The sequence below is a fragment of the Miniopterus schreibersii genome (genome assembly GCF_964146895.1).
Source record: "Miniopterus schreibersii genome assembly, chromosome: 9".
Taxonomy (NCBI): domain Eukaryota; kingdom Metazoa; phylum Chordata; class Mammalia; order Chiroptera; family Miniopteridae; genus Miniopterus; species Miniopterus schreibersii.
In genome coordinates this window covers 63296921-63317217 of record NC_138118.1, presented here as the reverse complement: position 1 = coordinate 63317217, position 20297 = coordinate 63296921, and the positions used below count along the sequence as shown (strand labels likewise).

The following is a 20297-nucleotide window of genomic DNA, read 5'->3' as shown; positions in this document are numbered from 1 at the left end:
TTGGAGACTGACTATAGAAATGAGAGAGAAGTTACGATTTCAACTTGGGCCACTCAGTGCATGAGGAGGGAGACTGGTCATCATCGCCGTGGGGAGTTCTCTTCCACCTGCTGCGCCCTGAAGGCCAGGGCTGAGTGTCCTTGCAGTTAATGCTCATTCCCCGGTGTTGCCGCGGGCAGTGTGACTGTCACCGGGAAGCCGGCAAGCTTTGCGTGGGTGCTGAGCCGCTCCCGCCAGGCATATGCCTGCTCGCCCTGTCTTTCCTGATGCCCATCACCATAACCAGCCTTCTGCCTTACTCACCCGGGCACCGCTGCCATTTAACCCCGCAAGGTTCTTCTCCAGGACAGTAGAGAGAACCTGGAAAAGGTATCTTTTGTGAGTTCTCACATAACACCAACTGATGACCCGTGTAGATAGGCAAGGTGGCTCTGTCCGTCGGGCACGTGGAAACACGGTGCTTTCTCTTGCCGTCTGCTTCCCGTCGCTGCCGACTTATTCTAAGGCCCTTTGTTCACTTCTCCCTCCCCTGCCTGGGCTGCCCTCACCCCTCGCTCTTAGGCCAGCTCAGACTCAAACATGATTTACCGAGGAAAGTGCTTGAATCCCTGCCCTTTCCAGCGCAAGGAGCTGCGGTGGTTTGTTTGCAGGACCTGTGTACAGCATAGACGTTTGATAAACCACATATTGCTGTCTGTGTTCTTCAGTAATTTAATGCTAATGAGAAAGGCTTACTGTGTGCCTTGGGAAATTTTCTTTAGTCCTGGGTCTCAGTTCCCTCTGTGAAAACAAGAGATTAGACTAAATGAGCTATAAATTCTCTCTAAGCTCTGAGTGATCCTGTGGAGACATAAGAAATTACTTGATTATCTCTTTAAGATGCTTTATTATGAATTTGAAGAAAAAGAACCTTGTGAAAAAATTAAAAGAAAAAGAACCTTGTAAACAATAGTATCTCTCTAATTATTCTGATTGCTGGCATTATGCTAATGTGTAATTTCATGGAGTTGTGGTCACTATATTCACACAGTTATTTTTCCATCAAGTCTGTAATGTTGTTAACCATTTATTTCTACATATTTGCATATAAATTATATATAACATAATTTATGTATTTGTAGGTATATGTATATATATTTTTTAATTGAATTTATTGAGGTGACTGGTGAATAAAATTAGATTGGTTTCAGGTATACAGTTCTACAGTACATCGTCTGTATATTGTGTTGTGTGTTTACCATCCCAAGTCAAGTCTTCTTCCACCACCATTTATTCCCCCTTTACCCTCTCCTACCTCCCCCCACCCCTGTTCCCTCTGGGAATCATCTTGCTGTTGTCTGTGTCTGAGTTTTTTGTTTTTGTTTTTTTTTTGCTTAATCCCTTCACCTTTTTTACCAACCCCCCCAGCCCCCACCTCTCTAACAGCTGTCAGCCTGTTCTCTGTATCTATGAGTCTGTTTCTATTTTGTTTGTTAATTTATTTTAGATTCCACATATAAGTGAAATCATATGGTATTTGTCTTTCTCTGACTGGCTTATTTCACTTAGCTTAATGCTCTCGAGGTCCATCCATGCTGTCCCAAATGGTAAGATTTCCTTTTTTACAGCCAAGTAGTATTCCATTGTATAAATGCCCCACAGCTTTTTTATACACTTGTCTACTGATGGACACTTGGGGCTGCTTCCAAATCTTGGCTATTGTAAATAATGCAGTGAACCTAGGGGTGCATATATTCTTTTGAATTAGTGTTTTGGGTTTCTTCAGATATATTCGCAGAAGTGGAATCGCTGGGTCATAAAGCAGTTCCATTTTTAAATTTTTGAAGTAACTCCATACTGTTTTCCACAGTGGCTACACCAGTCTGCATTCCCATCAACAGTGCATGAGGGTTCCCTTTTCTCCACACCCTCGCCAATGCTTGCTGTTTGTTGATTTTATTGATGGTAGCCATTCTGACAGGTGTGAGGTGATATTGTGATTTTAATTTGCATCTCTGATGATTAGTGATATTGAGCATCTTTTCATATATCAGCCTCAGCCATCGGTATGTTCTCTTTGGAGAAGTGTCTATTCAGATCCATTGCCCATTTTTTAATTGGATTGTTTGGGGGTCTTTTGGTGTTGAGTTTCATCGTTATTTTGAAATAAATTTTGGATATTAACCCTTTATCGGATGTATCATTAACAAATATGTTCTTCCATTCAGTGGGTTGTTCTTTCATTTTGTTGATGGTTTCCTTTGCTGTGCAAAAACTTTTTAGTTTGATTTAGTCCTATTGTTTATTTTTTCTTTTGTTTCCCTTGCCTGAGGAGATATATCAGAAAAAACATTTCTATGAGATATGTCCAAGATTTTACTGCCTGTGTTTTCTTCTAGGATTTTCATGGTTTCGAGTCTAATATTTAAGTCTTTAATTCATTTTGAGTTTATTCTTGTGTGTAGTATAAGAAGGTGGTTTAGTTACTTTTCTTTTTTTTTTTGCATGTATTTGTCCAAGTTTTCCAGCACCATTTATTGAGTAGACTATCTTTACCCCATTGTATGTTCTTGAAGTTGATTGAGTAGGATGTTCCTTCATTGTCACCTTTTGAAGTTATGCTTTTATAGAAAAAACCCACCATAAGTACTAGAGATTAAAATCCATATGCTAAATCCTGATGGACATTTGAAAGTTATATAAACCAACCTAAATAAAATGAAAGGTGAATATAATTCATACAGCAAGTTTTTAAATTAATCTTTTCTCTAGCAAAAATAACCTATTTGTTCTTTTTGTGTTTCCAGTCTTCTAAGCCATTTAATGTTATTTGCTTTTAAAGGTCTTTGAGGTTTCTTGTTTTCACACGCCAGTCTCTTTGTTGTTGTTGCCATGATTTTTGTTGTAGCACAAAATTCACCCTCAAACATCCTTTGCAAACAGAGCTTTAAATATGAGAAAATAGGGCAAGCAAGACATAGACTATGCCCCTGTGAGCCATCTGAGTTTTGTGTGGTTTATTTTGTTTTTAGTTTGTTTTGTGGGGACATAATATTTTTTTTCCGTGGGAACAGAGCTTTTATTGAAATTATTGAAAGATACAAGAATTGAAATGGGGGTAACAACAGTGCCTGACTCATAGAATTGATGTAAGAATTTCAAAATTGATAGAATTAAAACAGCGTCTAACTGACGTAATATTTTTAACTAATATTAATGTTGAGGAAAACCTTTTAGAGAATATCTTGGCTATTTTTTTTTTTTTTTAGTTTCTTAAAATATGAGATGCTATGTTTGATATTTTCCTTTGATAAACATCTCTTAGAGGAAGAGACTCTTTATGAACATGATCTTTAACCTGATCTTGGACACATTTTCTCCATTTTTGGAATCCCAATTTCCTTATATTTAAAAAAGATGTGTTCATCATCTCTAAGCTTTCTCTTATATATAAATGTCTCCAAGAGTAATTAAAATTAGCTTTGTAGTGTTTATGACTGAGGGAATTCGAGATGTCTGCTAGCCTACTTTACTGTTACAGATAAGCAAAGGAAGGCCAGATGGGTGGAGTGACTTGGAGGAGGCAGAAGTTTGTGGCATGGGCATGGGGTTACCAGTTTTTATTTTACATTGAGCAGCATATTGGGAGACAAGTTGTATTGGCATTAAAAACATTTACTTTAGGGATGTGATTTTAATAGGTTTAGGGCATCATTAAGCTTAATTAATGCCTATATAATACCTGAGCTGTTTCAAAATGTAAATAAAATGATCATTTAAAATTCAAATTTTAACAGCGACTTACATGTGTAGGGTTTAAATACAAACTCCTCCATCTTTTAGCTGCCTTAAATAAGGTTAGAATTCTGTTTTCTTCTTGTAAGATTTGCTGACTCACAGAATTGAAGCATGACTCACAAAATTAAAGCATGATCACGTTTCACTCCTACTTGTGAATTTATGAAATGTCAGAAATCATTTGTAGAAGACACAAAACTCAACGAGAAACAGAATCCATTTAAAGTTATATGAAATACTCAATTATAGCCTTAATAAAATCTGAGAGGAAAAGCCGTGTGATATCTGAGAGATGGGAAAAACATAAAAGCTAGTTAAAATTACATTAATGCTTAGCTTTTGAAAGGATGGGAGATAATTTAACACCCCCTCCCCCCTCAGGGATCTCTCTTTCTCAACTGTGTGAACACGGTTTGATGTATCAATATTTTAAAAATAATAAGTATCATTAATTATGCCTGGAGGATTGTTTCAGTTTTTTCTCTGTTTCTACTGAAACTTTTAATATTTATACTTCAAACACACTTATGGGAAATTATAAAAATCATTGTTCTGTTCTCTTAAAAAGTGTTTCTTATGGGTGAAAAATAGCCCGCTTCCCAAAGAAAGCTAGAGGCTCGTGTGCACACAGAGCTGAAGAGCTCTAAGTGAGTGACAATTTTTAGTTAGAAAATAGAAATTTTGAATAAATTAGAGAGGAAAATGACAAATTTGGCAGTGGCTCAGATCTACAACTCAAGAGAATCCACCTTATGTTCAGTACAGAATCAAGAAAAAGGGATTCTGGACTCAGTTTCAGCAAGTAGTCCAACTAACAGAAAAACTGCTCACTGATGGAGGAGAAAAGTCTGCTAATGTTGGAAAGGTAATTAATTTAAACATGAAACCACACAAGAAACAGGACACAGGAAGTGTGTTCAGGAGGAAGCTTATTGAAATATCTTTGTGGGCTGAGAATCGTGATCTGGTGAAATACAGCTACTGATCTTACCTTTACTCTGAGTAAGAGTTGGCTCAAGAATTTTGGATTCTTTGCTTAATCCAAATATAATCAGAGGTGCCATTACCTCACTCCATAAGCTCATAGAAAGGGGTACTGGGCCAGAACAAATGTTCAGCACTGCTGAACGTAGCCTATATGGAATGAAAATACTTTCCCATGTTCTGTTTCCAAGGAAGAAAATTCAGTATGAGGATTTAAGGCAGCCAAGGACAGACTGACTGACTTCTCTTCTTTGTAGCAATGCATCAAACTTTTTTAAAAGTGGGCTTGCTTTACCATTCTGTGAACCTAGCAGAATTGGAAAACTATTTTGGGAGTATTTAGAAGAAACTTTTGCTTATGTATTGGCTGTCCAGTGTGTTCAAAATGACTTTTCAATGGCTATAGTAAAAACAAGTGGAACAGTTGTAGTCTGTCCACACAGGTGGGTAAAATATTCATCAATAAATCAATAAACAACAAATGTTGGCAAGGATGTGGAGAAAAGAGAACCCTCATGCACTGTTGGTAGGATTGCAAATTGGTGCAGCCCCTGTGAGACACAGTATGGAAGTACCTCAAAAAATTAAAAATAAATCTACCATATGACTCAACAATCCCACTTGTGGGTATTTATTTATTTTTTAAATCCAAAACACTAATAATTCAAAAAGATAAATGCATCCCTATGTTCATTGCAGTATTATTTACAATAGCCAAAATATGGAAGCAACCTAGGTGTCCATCGATGGACAACTGGATAAGGAAAAGGTGGTATGTATCTATAATGGAATATTACTCAGCCATAAAAAGAATGAAATCTTACCATTTGGACAAAATGGATGGACCTAGAGGTTATTATGCTAAGTGAAATAAGTCACACAGAGAAAGACAAATACCATAAGATTTCACTTTGTATGTGGAATCTAAAAAACAAAACAGAACAAGCTAATAGATAACAGAGAAGAGACTGGTGGTTTTGAGGTGGGTGGGGATGGTTGGTGGGCTGGGTGAAAAAGGTGAAGGTAAGATGTGCGAATGAGCAATTATAAAATAGTCACATAGAGAGTATAATCAATAATGATGTAAGAACTACTTATGATGTCAGGTGGTACTGGACTTATCAGGGGACCACTTTGTAATTACATAAATGTCTAACTTCTGTGCTGTAAGGAAAAAAAGACTTAGCACAGCAAACATGTAAGAAAAGCACAGAGGCAAAATGAACATAATTATTGCACAGAAACCCATACAAAATCTGAACAGAATATTCTTCCTCCCTGTTCTTCTGGTTCTCCCCACAGGGCAAGAATGTCTCTCAGCCACATGGGTGTGGTCAAGAACAGCTGTGGTTTTAATGCCTGACCTTGTAGCATGTGGTGAAAGGTGCAGCCTGGAAAAGTGTAAGAGAATTGGGTCAGTGGTCATGGTGTCACCTAAGGTGGAGGTGTTGACCTCTGTAGCACGCCACTTCTGAGCAGGGAGACATCTTTCCTCTTTGCTTCTTGTCTTAGCCTGTTCCTCACTAACTCATCCATCCTCAAAGTTGTTACATCAAAATTTGGAACTTGATTTTCATTGATCCGGTAACTCTTGCACCCCTGCTTCTTTGAGTAGTTCTTACTGGCTCATCTGTCACTCATGTGGGCAAGTGGTGCTGAATTTAACAATGTTCATGTTTTTGTTTTTTCTTACCTTGGGACTCACTGTCCATAAGCGACTTAATCCTTGCTCTTCTTTGCTTGTCTTCCAAGGTAAGGCAGCCATAAGCAGAACTTTAGGAAGTCTTCTCTGTGCCATTAAAAAGTTGGAGACATGATACGGTTCATTTTGGGCTGCTTTCATAAGTGCCTTGTGACAGAAGTGGAGCAATAGCTCCCTTTGCAGAATCGTGAATTGAAGTATTAGCTAATCATAGACTTTATTCTTTTTGACAGTGGAAATGAAATTTTTACAGCAGAATTTACAAATTTGGGAATTCATGAAGATCTTTTTATAGGTCCCTTGCAGATGTCAAAGAGTCTTGTGAGTCTGGAAATTATGTTTTTATGTCTGTCTTTCCTGTTCAAACTGCACTGTCCAATACCGTAGTCACTAAGTACATGTGGCCATTGAGCTCTTCATGGGGCTGGGCTCAGCAGCTATGTATCATAACTGTAAAATACACACCTGATTTCAGACTTGTTATAAAAACTCAAATGCAAAACACATCATTAGTAATCTTTTTTATCGATTACATGATGAAATAACATTTTAGATATATTGGGTTAAATAAAGTGTATTATTTTTTATAATTTTACTCTTTTACTTCTTTAGCATGCCTATTAGACCATTTAAAATTACATATGTATCTCATAGTATATTTCTATTGCACAGAGCTGATCTACATTGTAAGTTCCTTGAGGCCAGGGGCAGGGCCTGGCACATATTAATTAGATTCTTAATGTATGTTTGTTAAACCAAACTGCTGAACTGAAATGAATGAATGGATGACAATTGTAATGATTTTTTTAAAGTATTGATTTTGACACTGGGTTTAGGAAGTGCTAGAGCAAGATGAGATGGTTTTGTCAGGAAATATTAAAGTTGTTTACTAATTGTCCCTGGTCTGTGGGGCTGGACATACATTAAAGGAGATGCAAGTCCTGGCTGTGGCTGCCCTGTCCTGAGACATTCAGATGTGTCCTATGGAATGGACTTGATTTCGCCACCCATGATTCCTTTGCTCAGGTTGCATATAATCCAGCAGTTTATTCAAGAAAAATCCATTTCCAGAAATAATTTTTTCTGTGGGCCATTTAGTTGTGGTACTCAGACTTTAATGTGCTGAAGAATCACCTGCCAAGCCGATTTCACTTGCAGTTTCCCCGGCCCATTCCCAGAGATTTTAGTTCAGCAGGTAAGGGATGGGGCCCAGGAATCTGCATGTTAACACTCCAGAAGATTCCAATGCAAGTGGCCTGTAAACAATACCATGAGGAACACTGCCATATGGCATCATAATCTGGAAGTAGCTTGAAAGTCCAGGTAGAAGGAGCAGTTTGCTCAGTGATTTTATTATCTGCCTTACCACAAATAACTTAAATTGTTAAATATTTTAATGACCAAAAGTTTATCAAAAAGTTGCAGCAAGTGAAATAGTCAACAGTGAAAAGGCAAATTACTGAATAAGAGAAAATATTTGCAAACCATATATCTAATAAAGGGTTAATATCCAGAATATCCTATAATGCAATAACACAAAAATTTACCCAATTAGAAAACAGGTAAAGGACTTGAACACACATTTCTCCAAAGAAGACGCACAAATGGCCAATAAGTACATGAAAAGATGCTCACCTTCACTAATGACTGGGGAAATGCCAATCAAAACTGCAATGATCTATCACCTCACACCTATTAGGATGACTGCTATAAAAAAAAAAAAAATCCAGAAATAACAAGTGCTGGCGAAGATGTGGATAAGTTGGACCCCTTGAAGCTCTGTTGGTGGGATTGTAAAATGGTGCAGTCACTGTGGGGAAAAGTATGAGGGTTCCTCACAAAAAATTGAACTACCATATGATTTTAGCAATCCCACTTCTGGGTACATATGAGCTTAAAAAAAAATAAAAAACAGGATCTTGAAGAGATATTTTCATACCCATGTTTATTACAGCACTGTTCACAATAGCCAAGATGGGGAAGCCACCGAAATGTCCATCATTGGATGAAGGGATAAAGGAAATGTGCTACATACGTACAATGGAATATTATTCAGTCTTTAAAAAGAAGGAAAACCTGTCATATGTTACAACATGGATGAACCTTGAGGACATCGTTCTAAGGGAAATAAGCCAATCACAAGACAAAGGCTGTGCGATTCCACTCACATGAAGTGTCTAACACAGTCAGACTCAGAAACAGAAAGTCGAATGGTGGTTGGGGGGAAAGGCAACGGGGAGGAGTTCAGTGGGCGTAAGGTTTCAGTCATGCAAGATGAAAAAGCTCTGGAGATCGTTAACCATACCGTACTATACACTTAAAAATTGTTGAGAATTAATTTTTGTTACTTTTTTTTACTGCAATAAAAATACCAGTCAGAAAGTACTAACTATCCTAATAGTTCCTGGCAGAATTGAACTCAAGGAAAGAGTATAGTCATTTCATTTCCTTGAACAGTGTCTTTTTCTGAGGAATTTTGTTGGGGGCTTGGAGCTAAATAAAGTAAATGTGTCCTTGCTGTGAAGCTGTGTGGGCGGTTCATGGCCTCTCCAGGATTTACCGGGCGGAGGGCAAGGCTTACTCATCACGAATGTCGTTTCCAACGCAGCTCGTCCGAAAGCCTGGATGCCCTCCAGGGGGAGAGACGCTGACTGCGGGATGCTGTCATTCCAGGGGCGTCCGGACTCTAAGGACATGTCCTCCTTCCTCGCACCTGAAGCCTGGACTTTCAACACTCAATTGAGATCCCTTAACACGTTTTTTAAAAGCCTGGGAAACTTGAATCATTTTAGGGATACTAGTTGTCGGTACCCTTGCTAAGGCCAAGGGAGAACGAGTGCATTGATTGTGCTGGAGCTGCCAGGAGCGTCCACCCTGGCGGCCGGCAGCCTGTGCCTGGCCAGAGGCCATCCCTTTAGGTAGTGAGCTCACCGCTCTTTCCAGTAACTGGCAGGTGAGCGTGGCTGGTTCGTTGGCTCTGCCTCTCCCTGTTGCTTCACTGGCTTCCACGAGTGGGGCAGATGCAGTGAGGGACAGAGGCATCGAGTGACTCCCATATTTACGAATGAGATGAAAATACAATATTAGGTTGGTAAAAACAGAAATAAACACATTTTCCTCCTTTTTACCCTTCTTGGTGTCTCATTCTAGTCAATCAACTCTTTTTTTGTTTGCTTTTTGTTTTTCCAATGGGCTGGTTCGTTTTTTAGAAATACGGATTATGAGATATTTCAAATCTGTAAAGAGGCCTATGGACGCAATATACGGATGCAAAGAGGCCACCTAGCTTGTCAAAGAGAACCCCACGGGTACAGTCGAAGTCCCCGCATGCACCTCTCGAATAATACGCCCCGCTCCCCACGGCGGTGGCAATTGTTATCTGGAATTTAGTGTCCATCATTCCTAAGCAATTCTTTATACCTTTGCTCTAATATCTCTACACTTTAATAGTATATGGTATTGCATTGCATGCTGTGGTCTCATTTTATGTAGTCTTCTACAGTCTTCCTTTGTCATTGAACCTGCTCGTTCACTTAAACTTCACCTGGGATATTGCTTCCAGCGTGACTTAGCTACACTACTATCGACACCAGCGTCCACTGTTACTGTATAATAGTGTTGGGCCCCTAAAATATAGCTGGAAATGGCTTAGGTTGGAATTTTTATGTATCAAATTAACATATAATTGTAATATAGTGTGTAACTGTTAAATGTATTTGTTTTATTTCAGGTTATAATATAACTTATCCTCTCATGCTTTTCCCCTGCCCCTTTCTCCCAATTCATCAACAGTAGAAAAAGTAAAAGAAGAAAACATGTCAGGACACAAATGGTAAGTAATTTGTTGTCTTTTCTGAATTGGGAGGGGCTGATGAGAGAGGAAAGCACATAGTACATGCTCAATAAGTGACAATAGAATAGAAAAATGAAGAGTCACATTAGCAATTAATAACCTGTTGGTCCCTATCTGATATTGAATATAGTCAAGCTTAAGATCCCTATTAAATGCAGTATGGAAACCAAGTAACCGAAAATATAAGCTCTTATCTAATGAGTTTTCTTTAAGAAATTTATTTATATATAACTTTTTTCTTGAGAATCTAATGTTGGTTTTTCTTACTACCATTTCTTCAAATGCAATGAGTTGATACATTTTTTTTTAATCACTATCTTATTTATAATTTCTATTATTAGGGTTGTAAGGGAATTTATGTAGGGAAACTATAAAATAATGAATGAACATAAACCCAGACTCATTAATTTATAGTCATGGCTTCAACCTTCATGAACATTCAGGAGCCAATCAATCACTATTTTAATGATGACGAATAAAGTAGATGTGGTCATCATATGGCAGTGTCAGCACTGACATTTATGTGCCTATAACACATCTAAGCAGCATGGTTAACCTCTTATAAATTCCAGATCTGTTTCAAGCAGTGCCTCTGACCCCTTTTGAATGCTGGCCCTGCCAGGCTAGCAGATCCTTGTCATGTTTTACCACCTCTAATTTGTATCATGAAGAATGGGGTGCATATTTTTTGTTTATCAAATGCACAATTAATTAAAACAAAGAATACACTTTCTAATCCCTCCTCTCTCAGTAGAGAAGCAATCAGGTCCAAGGCCTCTTTAATATCAGATGTCACACTTCAAAAGAATTTTTGCATCTCTTAAAATGTAATGAGTTTTAAAGGTAATTAATAAATGGCTGAGGGATTTAGTTTCCCTGAGTATCCCCATTTGACTGCTTTCTAACTAAGAGTTGTCAGATTTTTTTTTTAATTGTTCCATCTTGACTCGTTAAGACAAGGGGATGGTTCCATCCTGTGACCCTCTTAATGGCTGTCACATCCTGGCAGCAGGCTGGGGGAAGTGGGTAGTCACTTGTATGAGAGAGATAGCAGAGCCCCAAGAAGTGGACCCTTCCCCAAAGTCTTTCTCCCACTTACTCTGCTACTTCGTTGCTTGCTGCTGAAACACAAGGGCTGCAGAGACCATTGAAATGAGCACTGGACTGGGATTCAGGGGCCTGGATTTTAATCCTGTATGACTTTACATAAGATCCTTAACCTTTTAAAACCTAAGATTCCTCATTTGTTAAATGACTGGGGCTGGGGTGAGACATTTTCACTAGATCTCTATAAAGTCCCTTTTGTTTTTTTCAAAATGGAAATTTTTACTGTTAATTCATGACCTTTGGAGAGAGTGGGGGAAGATACAGTATAAAGAAGTCCACCCAATTCCCCATTCTTGAAAATTCCATTCCCCTGAAATAACCCGTTTTTGGAGGTGGGGGTGTATATCCTTCCAGTCTATTAACGCACATACTCTATACAGAGGTCGTCTTTTACATAAAAGTTATAGATATTTTTTATTATGTAAGCTTATAATAAAACTTCTAAATAATGCAGAAACCATGAAAGTTCCTCCAATCCTACTTCTCTCTCTAAAGATAACCATTGCTAAGAAAGTCATCTGAAATCCCTTATGGCTTTTAAAGAATACATCTGTGGGTTGAAAATTTTAAATGCTAACTGGAAGGAGATTATAAAGAATCATGTTTAGAGATACAGGTATTTTGATAGGGTAGTATAGAACAATTCATGTTTTGGGACACAGGACTCACCTTTTGAGGGGCAGTACCATGGGGTGGGATGTGAGGCATGCCTGTGGAGGAGAGACGCTGGGGTCCCGCGCAGGCCTTTGGAGCAGGAGGAGCTCATAGACAACACGGCACAGGATGGAACGCCAACAGCAAACTTGCTGTCAATATTTGAGGTTCACTGTTACGGAATTCCAATTTATTCTCAATTTTTCTTCTCACCGTGTTCTTCCTGAAGAATGTAATGTATTTTAAACATTTATAGTTAAGGAATTAAAGTTCTAATATCAGAAATCTGTAATAGATTTTCTTAAATTTTTTTTAATTTTACTTGACTTTGGTAAGACATCTACCCTCTTCACAGTTTTTAAAGTGTGCAATATAATGTTGTTAACTCTAGGGGCAATGTGGCATCTCTAGAATTCATTTATCTGACATCGTTGAAACTTTATGACCGCTGATTAGAAATTTTCCCATTTCCCCCTCACCCTGTCCAGCCCTCGGTAGCCACCGTTCTGCTCTGATTCTCTGAGTTTGACTATTTTAGGCACCTCTGTGACATTGTAAGCGTGTTATTTTTCAGCCCCTTATCTCTGCCTTTCTGCCATCACTTCAGTGTTGGCCTTAAGGCTGGAGTGGAGAGGATTTTGCTGTCCGGCTTTATCTCTGACTCGTGGCTTGGAGCCAGTCCCCCTGCCTGGCTCGGCCTCACTTTCTCCATCCTACAAGGGGTGTGTCCTACTTGCTGATATCTACACTCCTTTCAAGGTTGAGTTTCTAAAATTTCCTGCAAAAGTTGTTCTATTTCTTCACTAACTTTTAAGGCTTTTGAGTCAGAGTTGATTGACTTTTTTGGTGTAATAAACATAAAAGAAAGAACTTACATGTTTATTAATGTTGTAAGTGTATAACAATGTTGTGATAAGTTTGTCCACTCTGAAATATCTCAGTCGTTATGAACGTCATGAATAACATTGTTCTTTCAATGTTGTTAGCAGTTACCCCTGGGACTTACAGGACCGGTATGCTCAGGATAAGTCCGTTGTAAATAAGATGCAGCAGAAGTACTGGGAAACGAAGCAGGCCTTTATTAAAGCCACGGGGAAGAAGGAAGATGAACACGTTGTGGCCTCTGACGCAGACCTGGATGCCAAGCTGGAGGTGAGCTCTGTTTCTTTCCATCCCCGCACAGCCACCCTGCCACGGTCACGGTCCTAGGGTGACTCACCTGGGCAAGCATAGGTGTGCTTCAGATTTGAAGATCTATTGCAAACAGCTAGTTTATGAGGAAAATCTGGTATCAGATAAATTCAGTCCCAGCCTATTCTTTAAAAAAACACACAAAAAACCTACAAATTCTCATGTACCCATATGCCTCAGTTAATTTGCTTTTTCGCACTTAGTTGGAATGCATAGCATGTGGTAAATTCTCAGTAAATGTTTGTTGAAAAATGTTAATGCAATTAAAGAACCACCGCTAGTGATATCAACACTGAGCTCTGGCAAATGTTTTCATTTAGAAAAAGAAAAAAGGGCCCTGGCCTGTGTGGCTCAGTTGGTTAGAATTTTGTCCGGTGCACCAAACGGTCATGGGTTTGATTCCCTGTCAGGGCACACACCTGGGTTGTAGGTTCGATCCCTGGTTGGGGCACATATGGAAGGCAATGTTTCTCTCTCTCTCTCTCTCCCCCCCCCTCCCTTCCTCTCTCTCCAAAATCAGTAATTTAAAAAAAAAAGAAAGGGAGTAGCAACACAAGATCCTGGAAAGTAGAGTCTAGTAAGCTTGGTGTTCTACCCTGGAAAATTCTAGAATGAATTCACCAAGCAGCTATTTAGTTAGACTAGTTAATAATACAGTAAGTTGAATTCATATCTGGTTGGTCCTGGAATACCAGTATAACTGGTCGAAGGCACACTAACTCCCTATCTTCCTGGACATTCTGCCAGTACTTTAGATTAAAATTTAAAAACATACTTCCATGAATGGCAGGGCCCTGAGAGGAAAAATATGTTACATGACCTGAAAAGAATTCAAAGTGATCTCCAGATTTAATATATAAGCTAAAATCAATGCGCTGAACATTTAATGGGACTAAAACAGAAAGCTCAAGATTTCGAGAAGCTTTCCGAGAAGGGAGGCCGGGATGGTGGAAACCGTGGTCATTTGGAACAGAGGGAGAGGGTCAAGGGGAGCTAGGTTAGCTGTCAATGGTATAGGAAGATCTGTACGTGGAAGAGGGATAATCCATTCTGTGCATCTGAGGGTAGAACCAGTCCCAGGGCGCTCTTCATAGCACTCATTGCTCATGAAATTATCTTGTGTTGGTTGGTTTGCCTACCCTTCTCCACTAGGAGATCAAGTTCCACGTCTGCCCTGTTCACCACTGCACCTCAGCCAGTCACACAGGCCACACTGGGGAACTATTAATCGGATAAGTGTCCATGTCAGTGCAGCTATTATTGGTTCCCAGTCCTCCCCCGTCATTGGAATTATTGGAATAGAAGCTGGGTTTGACAGGAATGTTCTAGTGGAGATTCCTCCCAGGGAGAAGTACCACCAGAAGGTGTCTGTTCTGATGTTAGCATTCTAAATACAGTTGAAATGGTTTTAAGTTGCTTATGCTTTTCACATCTTACAGCTTTATGTTTTCTCAACATTCTAGTAAATATAAGCCTCACTCAAGGAGAAATTTAATGTGTTAACTATTAGTACATTAGGCACAGTACAGCAATATTTAGACTCTTGCAGCAGCATTTTTTACCGAATCAATTATATTTTAATCCAAATAGCTGCTGTCCTAGGCACAGAGTGTCCAAAGTACTTCACTGTGACTAATAATTTTACACATCAAAGACGTTCCTGTTGCAGAAATGTTAATACTGATGTTGACATTTATAGAGAGACTGGATTCCATCAATAAAATGTAATTAAACAAAGTGCAAACCATTTTTATGTGGTCTTACTGTTACCATACAGGGCAAGCCTAGAAAACAAGAAATTTTATTCTGCTGGCTCAAAGAGCTGTGTGCCCAACTAAAATAATGGTCAGATTTCATTACAATCTGTTGGGAAGTTAATATAGAAATGTTGCACTAAGTTTAAATATTTATCCAAACTGCTTGTTAATAAAATCACTTTCTCAAAAATAGCTCCTAAGTACAAAATTAACCTGACAGAAGTGTTTCAGTGGGTGGCACCACAGAGGAGCCCGACCAGATGGTGGAAAGGTTTCTTATCTTATTTTGGGTGTGGTTACAAGAGTGTACAATGGTCAGACTCACAGAACTAACACTGCAGAGCTGTGTGTTTTATTGCATTTAATTTCTACCTCAGTGTTTAAAAAGTGAACAGTAACAACAGATCAGATCCTGAACCTGCTTTTTGAATTTCCTTGCTTGTATATTTGAGAATTACTGTATGTTGGTGGTTTGTGACCCCAAATCTTGATAGCAAGCATATGTTAAGGAACAGATTCAGACTGCTGATTTTCTCATTTGTTTTTATGGTAAAGGTTTGTTGTTTTGGTGTGTGTTTTTTTTTTTCTTTTCTAAACAGGTCAGATAGAGAGGATGCATTATAATGAAATGAGATTTAGGAAAGTTTATACTCTTTGTCCAAGTTTTATTGTAGTGAGCATTCCTGGGAATAGTTTTAATCTTTTAAGTATATATCTTTGCCTTCATTTTTATTAATTTGGTCATATATATTGTGAAGCAGATCATCTGTTTTGACTAAAATAGTGAAGCGCTTTCTAATACCAGGACATAATTGCTACATCGCCAGGGCCAGTAAGCTTGGAGGAAGAGAGGGAAAGCCTTGCCTGTTTGTCTGCCAGGTTTTCTAATTGATACCAGCCCTGGCTGTGGGCTGGTGGAGAAAGTGTGAAGTATCTGTTCCATCTCCTCTTGAGCTGTCTCAGTTTCTGAAGCGAAGACCAGGTTCACCATGAGTTAAAAATACAGCCCACCTGCTTCTCCCTTCATTTCCTCTGTGATGGCTATAGCGTGACATTTGGTTTCTTCTCTGTATATTTTATGAAATCATTGGCAAACTAAGGAGTGATGGGGCTGCTAGATAAGCTCCATTTTACCAGATGTCTTCTAAACAGACAGAACACTCAGCTGATTGATTTTTGTTTGCTTTTTATAGAGTTGTTTACGCACGCCACAGAGGACATTAGGATCACAGACTAAGCTAATTTCGTGTTTTAAATACGATGCTTAATTGACATATTCTCCATTTTAAAAAAAGACAGCAAGTGGTAAAAGAAATAAATTAGATTATGAATGAATATTGGGTCTCTGGTTTACCAAGTCCTCTAATTGGGCCCTTCACTTAGGATTTCTGTTTTTCAGCTATTATTTCAATTGTCTGGAGGAAATCATTGTCCTGCAGATCTTAATTTAGATTGTGGAGATGATGAATCCCAATAAATACAGAACAATAGCAGCTTATTTGAAGGCTTCGGTTGCAGTTTTGTGTAGTACATCACATAACACCAAGCACACTTAGGCATGTGATCTTGTTTTTAGTCAGCAAATCAAACACTATAATTATGTTCAGTGTGATTATTTTTTATTTTACTGCTGTCTGTTTTATGTATCATTTTTTGTATTTTTATTACAGCTGTTTCACTCAATTCAGAGAACCTGTTTGGACTTGTCTAAAGCAATTGTACTCTATCAAAAGAGAATATGTTGTAAGTATACCATAAGTATGAATATTAATCTGTTAGACAGTACAGAATAGGATATTTTGCCTTACTGTATCATCACATGTGTTTAGGAAGCAAAGGAGATAAACTACTAGTGAGGAGGGTCTGTCTTTGCTCTGTAAGTGGTGGGGAGGAGGGTCTTTAATAATTTTATCAGAAATCCTTTACATAGGCTGTTTACCTTTCAATATAAGTACCATAATAGAAAAATTGTGTATTGGGTCTCCCATGATTTAAGTACATGCCATTTATTTTTCTAATTATAAAAAAGGTTTCTCAGTATTTTATACTTTGAGGGTTTCTTTAATTTGGGGATTTTAAAAATTGCCCTGGCTTTCTTATTTCTAATTTTGTTCTTTTTAAAATAACCGAATGGAGAGAGAAGGCACATACTGTTAATTCATTGACAGTGTTTCATTGGCAGCGCTTCCTCATCAACATTTTTATGTTGGATGTTGGGTTATTAGGGAACAAGACTTTTCCTCTGGTGATCCCATCTTAACATCATTACCAACAAAGTCATCTCTGAAATGCTAAATATCAAGTTGTACTTTAGTATGTTTTCATATTTCCATTTGTAGGTGATTTGATATACAATTTCTGTGTTTCTGAGACTAAATGGGAAGTTTTTCTGTTTTTAACTGCTGCCAAACCCCTTTCCAATAATCTCAAATTAACAGCTGGTCATTGTCCTTCATTAGTAAACTTTTATCAAGGCTATTTGGGGATAAGTACAAAGTCCCGGGACTTAGAGGCAGAATTCCGTAAATGATCCGTTTTAGTAAGTGCTGGAGTGAAGACTTCTCCTGGGCTGTAATTCCAGTCTTGAACAGTGAAGAAATCAAGACAGATGACACCCCCACTGCCACCATTTCTCTATCCCACATTCAGTCAGTCTCAATTACAGGTCCATTTTGTCACCTAAGTAGCTTTCGGGTTCTCCTTCCTCTCTCCACCTTCAGTGCCACCGTCTTAGTTCAAGCCACCATCACTCTCTCAAGTTTGCTGCGTCTGCCTCCTAACTGATTTCCCTGCCTCCAGTTGTGCTTCCTCCAGTCCCTTATCTCCACTGCAGTCACAGAGCAATGAGGTCACCCTCCCAGAGTTCCCAGTCTGAGCAACAAAATAAATAATGACTGTGTTGGATTATAACCCATAAAGTAAAATAAATATCCATAAAGTCTATATGGACATAAACAAACAAGGAGGAGAGACAGCTCCTCCTTATAAAATAACTCCAGTTAATAAATATAGAAAGAATGAGGGAGCCACAAAATCATCACGAGGCAAACACGACAGTGAGAATTGTGGTAGTTAGGATGCAATGGAAGATACTATAATTCCTGAATGGAAGTTTGAGAAGAAATTGGATATTTGCATAGTCTCAGGTATTCCCCACCCCCACCCCCAAGACTTTTAATAATTACAAAAGGGAAAAAATCATAATTTTACAGTAGAGAAACCCAGTAGACAGCACCTGAAGAAGGGATCGAGGTGAGCGTCACCAGTGAAATGTGTGTTGATATCATACAACCCAGATACCATATACTGCACCTGTGTGGCTGCTTTCCCTAAAATCGGTAACCCCAGTCTAATAGTGAAAAGTCAGACAAACCCATATTGAGGGAAATTCTACAGAATACCAGACAGGTACTCTTAAGGGCATCAAGGTCATGAAAGATAAGAAAGGCAGAGAACTGTCCCAGATTGAAGGAGACTGAGGAGATGACAGCTCAGTGCACTGTGGGATCCTGGATAGGATCCTGGAACAGAAAAACAACATTAACATTAGTAAAATTCCAGTGCGGTCGTGGTTTAGCCTGTAGTGTTGTAGCAGCGTTCATTTCCTAGTCGTGATCAGCGTGCCATGGTGTTGTGTCAGATGCTAACATTGGAGGAAGCTGACGAAGGATATGCAAGAACTCTGAATTCCAGTTACAGTTTTTCTATAAGCCTAAATTATTTCAAAATTAAAAGTCTTTTAAAAAATGCACATTGGAACCTATTGCTTCTCTGCCAAAAAACCTCCAGTTTCACTTATAATAAGATCCAAACTTCCACACCCTGGCTTATAAATTCCTACATGATCAGGCCCAGCTCACCCCTCCAGCCCCTTTGACCTTACCCATCATGTGACCTGAGGCCTTTTGTACTCACTGGTTCCTGCCCTAATTGCCTCAAGAGTGGCCCCTCCTTGTCATTCAGAGCTCAACTTCATGGTCCCCTACTCAGAGATACCTTCCTTGACCACCAGTACAAAGCAGCTACTAATCTCTCTGGTACTGAGTTTGTGATTCCGTATTTTCCAATTTTCTATCTCCTGCTGCTTGAATGTAAATTTCACCAGAGCAGGCACCTTGTATGTGTTGTTCATTTCTCTAAGATCATCCATAAATTAATTCACTCTGTGCTGAGTGAATTCATGCTGCCAAGCTAATTGCTTTTATAGTTCTTCAGTTGCCTTTTTAGAGCACATCTGAAAATCTAATCAGCAATTAAATATAAATAGGTTTTTATTTGTCTCTGAATTTTTTTAACCCCAGTAGAGTGAAAAATTATAAGCTTTTGAGTCATGTATTACCTTAGAAGAATTTTAAATGCCTGTACATTAATTTTAGTATTTGAATTTTTAAAGTTAGCATTAAGGAATGAACATCTCAGAAAATGATGGCCATTACTAAGTAATCCAACCTGGAGCCTGATGCAGCTCAAACTTTTTTCCATTGCCCTCTGAGCAGCTCTGCCAATTAGAATCTAGCTCTCAAAATGAAACCTGTCTAGCACCCCAAGATCAATCCCCCAGTGCACAAAGTAACCAAAAATGATTTTTCAAATACTTCTACCTACTTAGGTTTATTTAGGGAAGTGTACATTTCACCAATCATGTAATCATCCAGGTTCCATGAATTGGTTCCTTCCTAGCCTTAAGCTAAATATGTTCATTTGTATGTGACTTGAGCCTTCAAGGTAAAAAAAAAAAAAAAAAAAAAAGTTACAGTAACCTCATGCTATTATGAACAAAAATGTGAAACTGCTCTCCATGTGGAAAGAGTCATTGTGAAATTATGAGTCTCACACTGGAAAGTGAAGAGAAGAAGGAATAAAACGTATTTAAAAAATTTTTTTATCATCATTGGAATTTTTTTAAAGCTACATAGAACCATGGCAAAAATATCAAATAAACGTTTAAACAAAATGTAAAGGGATAACAAGGGGGAAATTATAGTTAATTCAATGTCACAAGCATTTACCTGGGAAATCCATAGTTTGCATGAGGTCCCTGTCCTGAGAAAGCTTGGAGTCTCATGGGAAATAGACATACACCCACCTACCAACACTCGAACACCAGGTGCCAAGGGGGCATCGCTCTCCTGGAGAAACAGGGACCAACTGCTTCCCAGAGGCAGTAGCCGTTGAACTGGACTTTGACCAGTGAACTTGATTTGGGGAGAGAAGAGGAAGGAAGGAGGTAGTCAATCATCTCTCAGGAAGAATGGGCCCTAAAAGCCTCTCC

At 38.6% G+C, this 20297-nt stretch overlaps 1 protein-coding gene across 18 annotated transcripts in view; it reads left to right on the top strand.

The window, feature by feature from the left end:
* ICA1 (islet cell autoantigen 1) overlaps positions 1 to 20297 on the top strand; it is a 124586-nt gene that overhangs the window by 6987 nt on the left and 97302 nt on the right. For 6 of the 18 annotated variants that reach the window (XM_081147064.1, XM_081147068.1, XM_081147066.1 and 3 more), the window contains exons 2-4: positions 10256 to 10295; positions 13064 to 13229; positions 16696 to 16768. In XM_081147064.1, the coding sequence (XP_081003190.1) occupies positions 10279 to 10295; positions 13064 to 13229; positions 16696 to 16768 (256 nt within the window). In that variant the 5' untranslated portion in view covers positions 10256 to 10278. Of the gene's footprint in view, positions 1 to 6063; positions 6163 to 10193; positions 10296 to 13063; positions 13230 to 16695; positions 16769 to 20297 lie in introns of all 18 variants that reach the window. The other 12 variants (XM_081147075.1, XM_081147063.1, XM_081147062.1 and 9 more) reach the window with 6 other exon arrangements.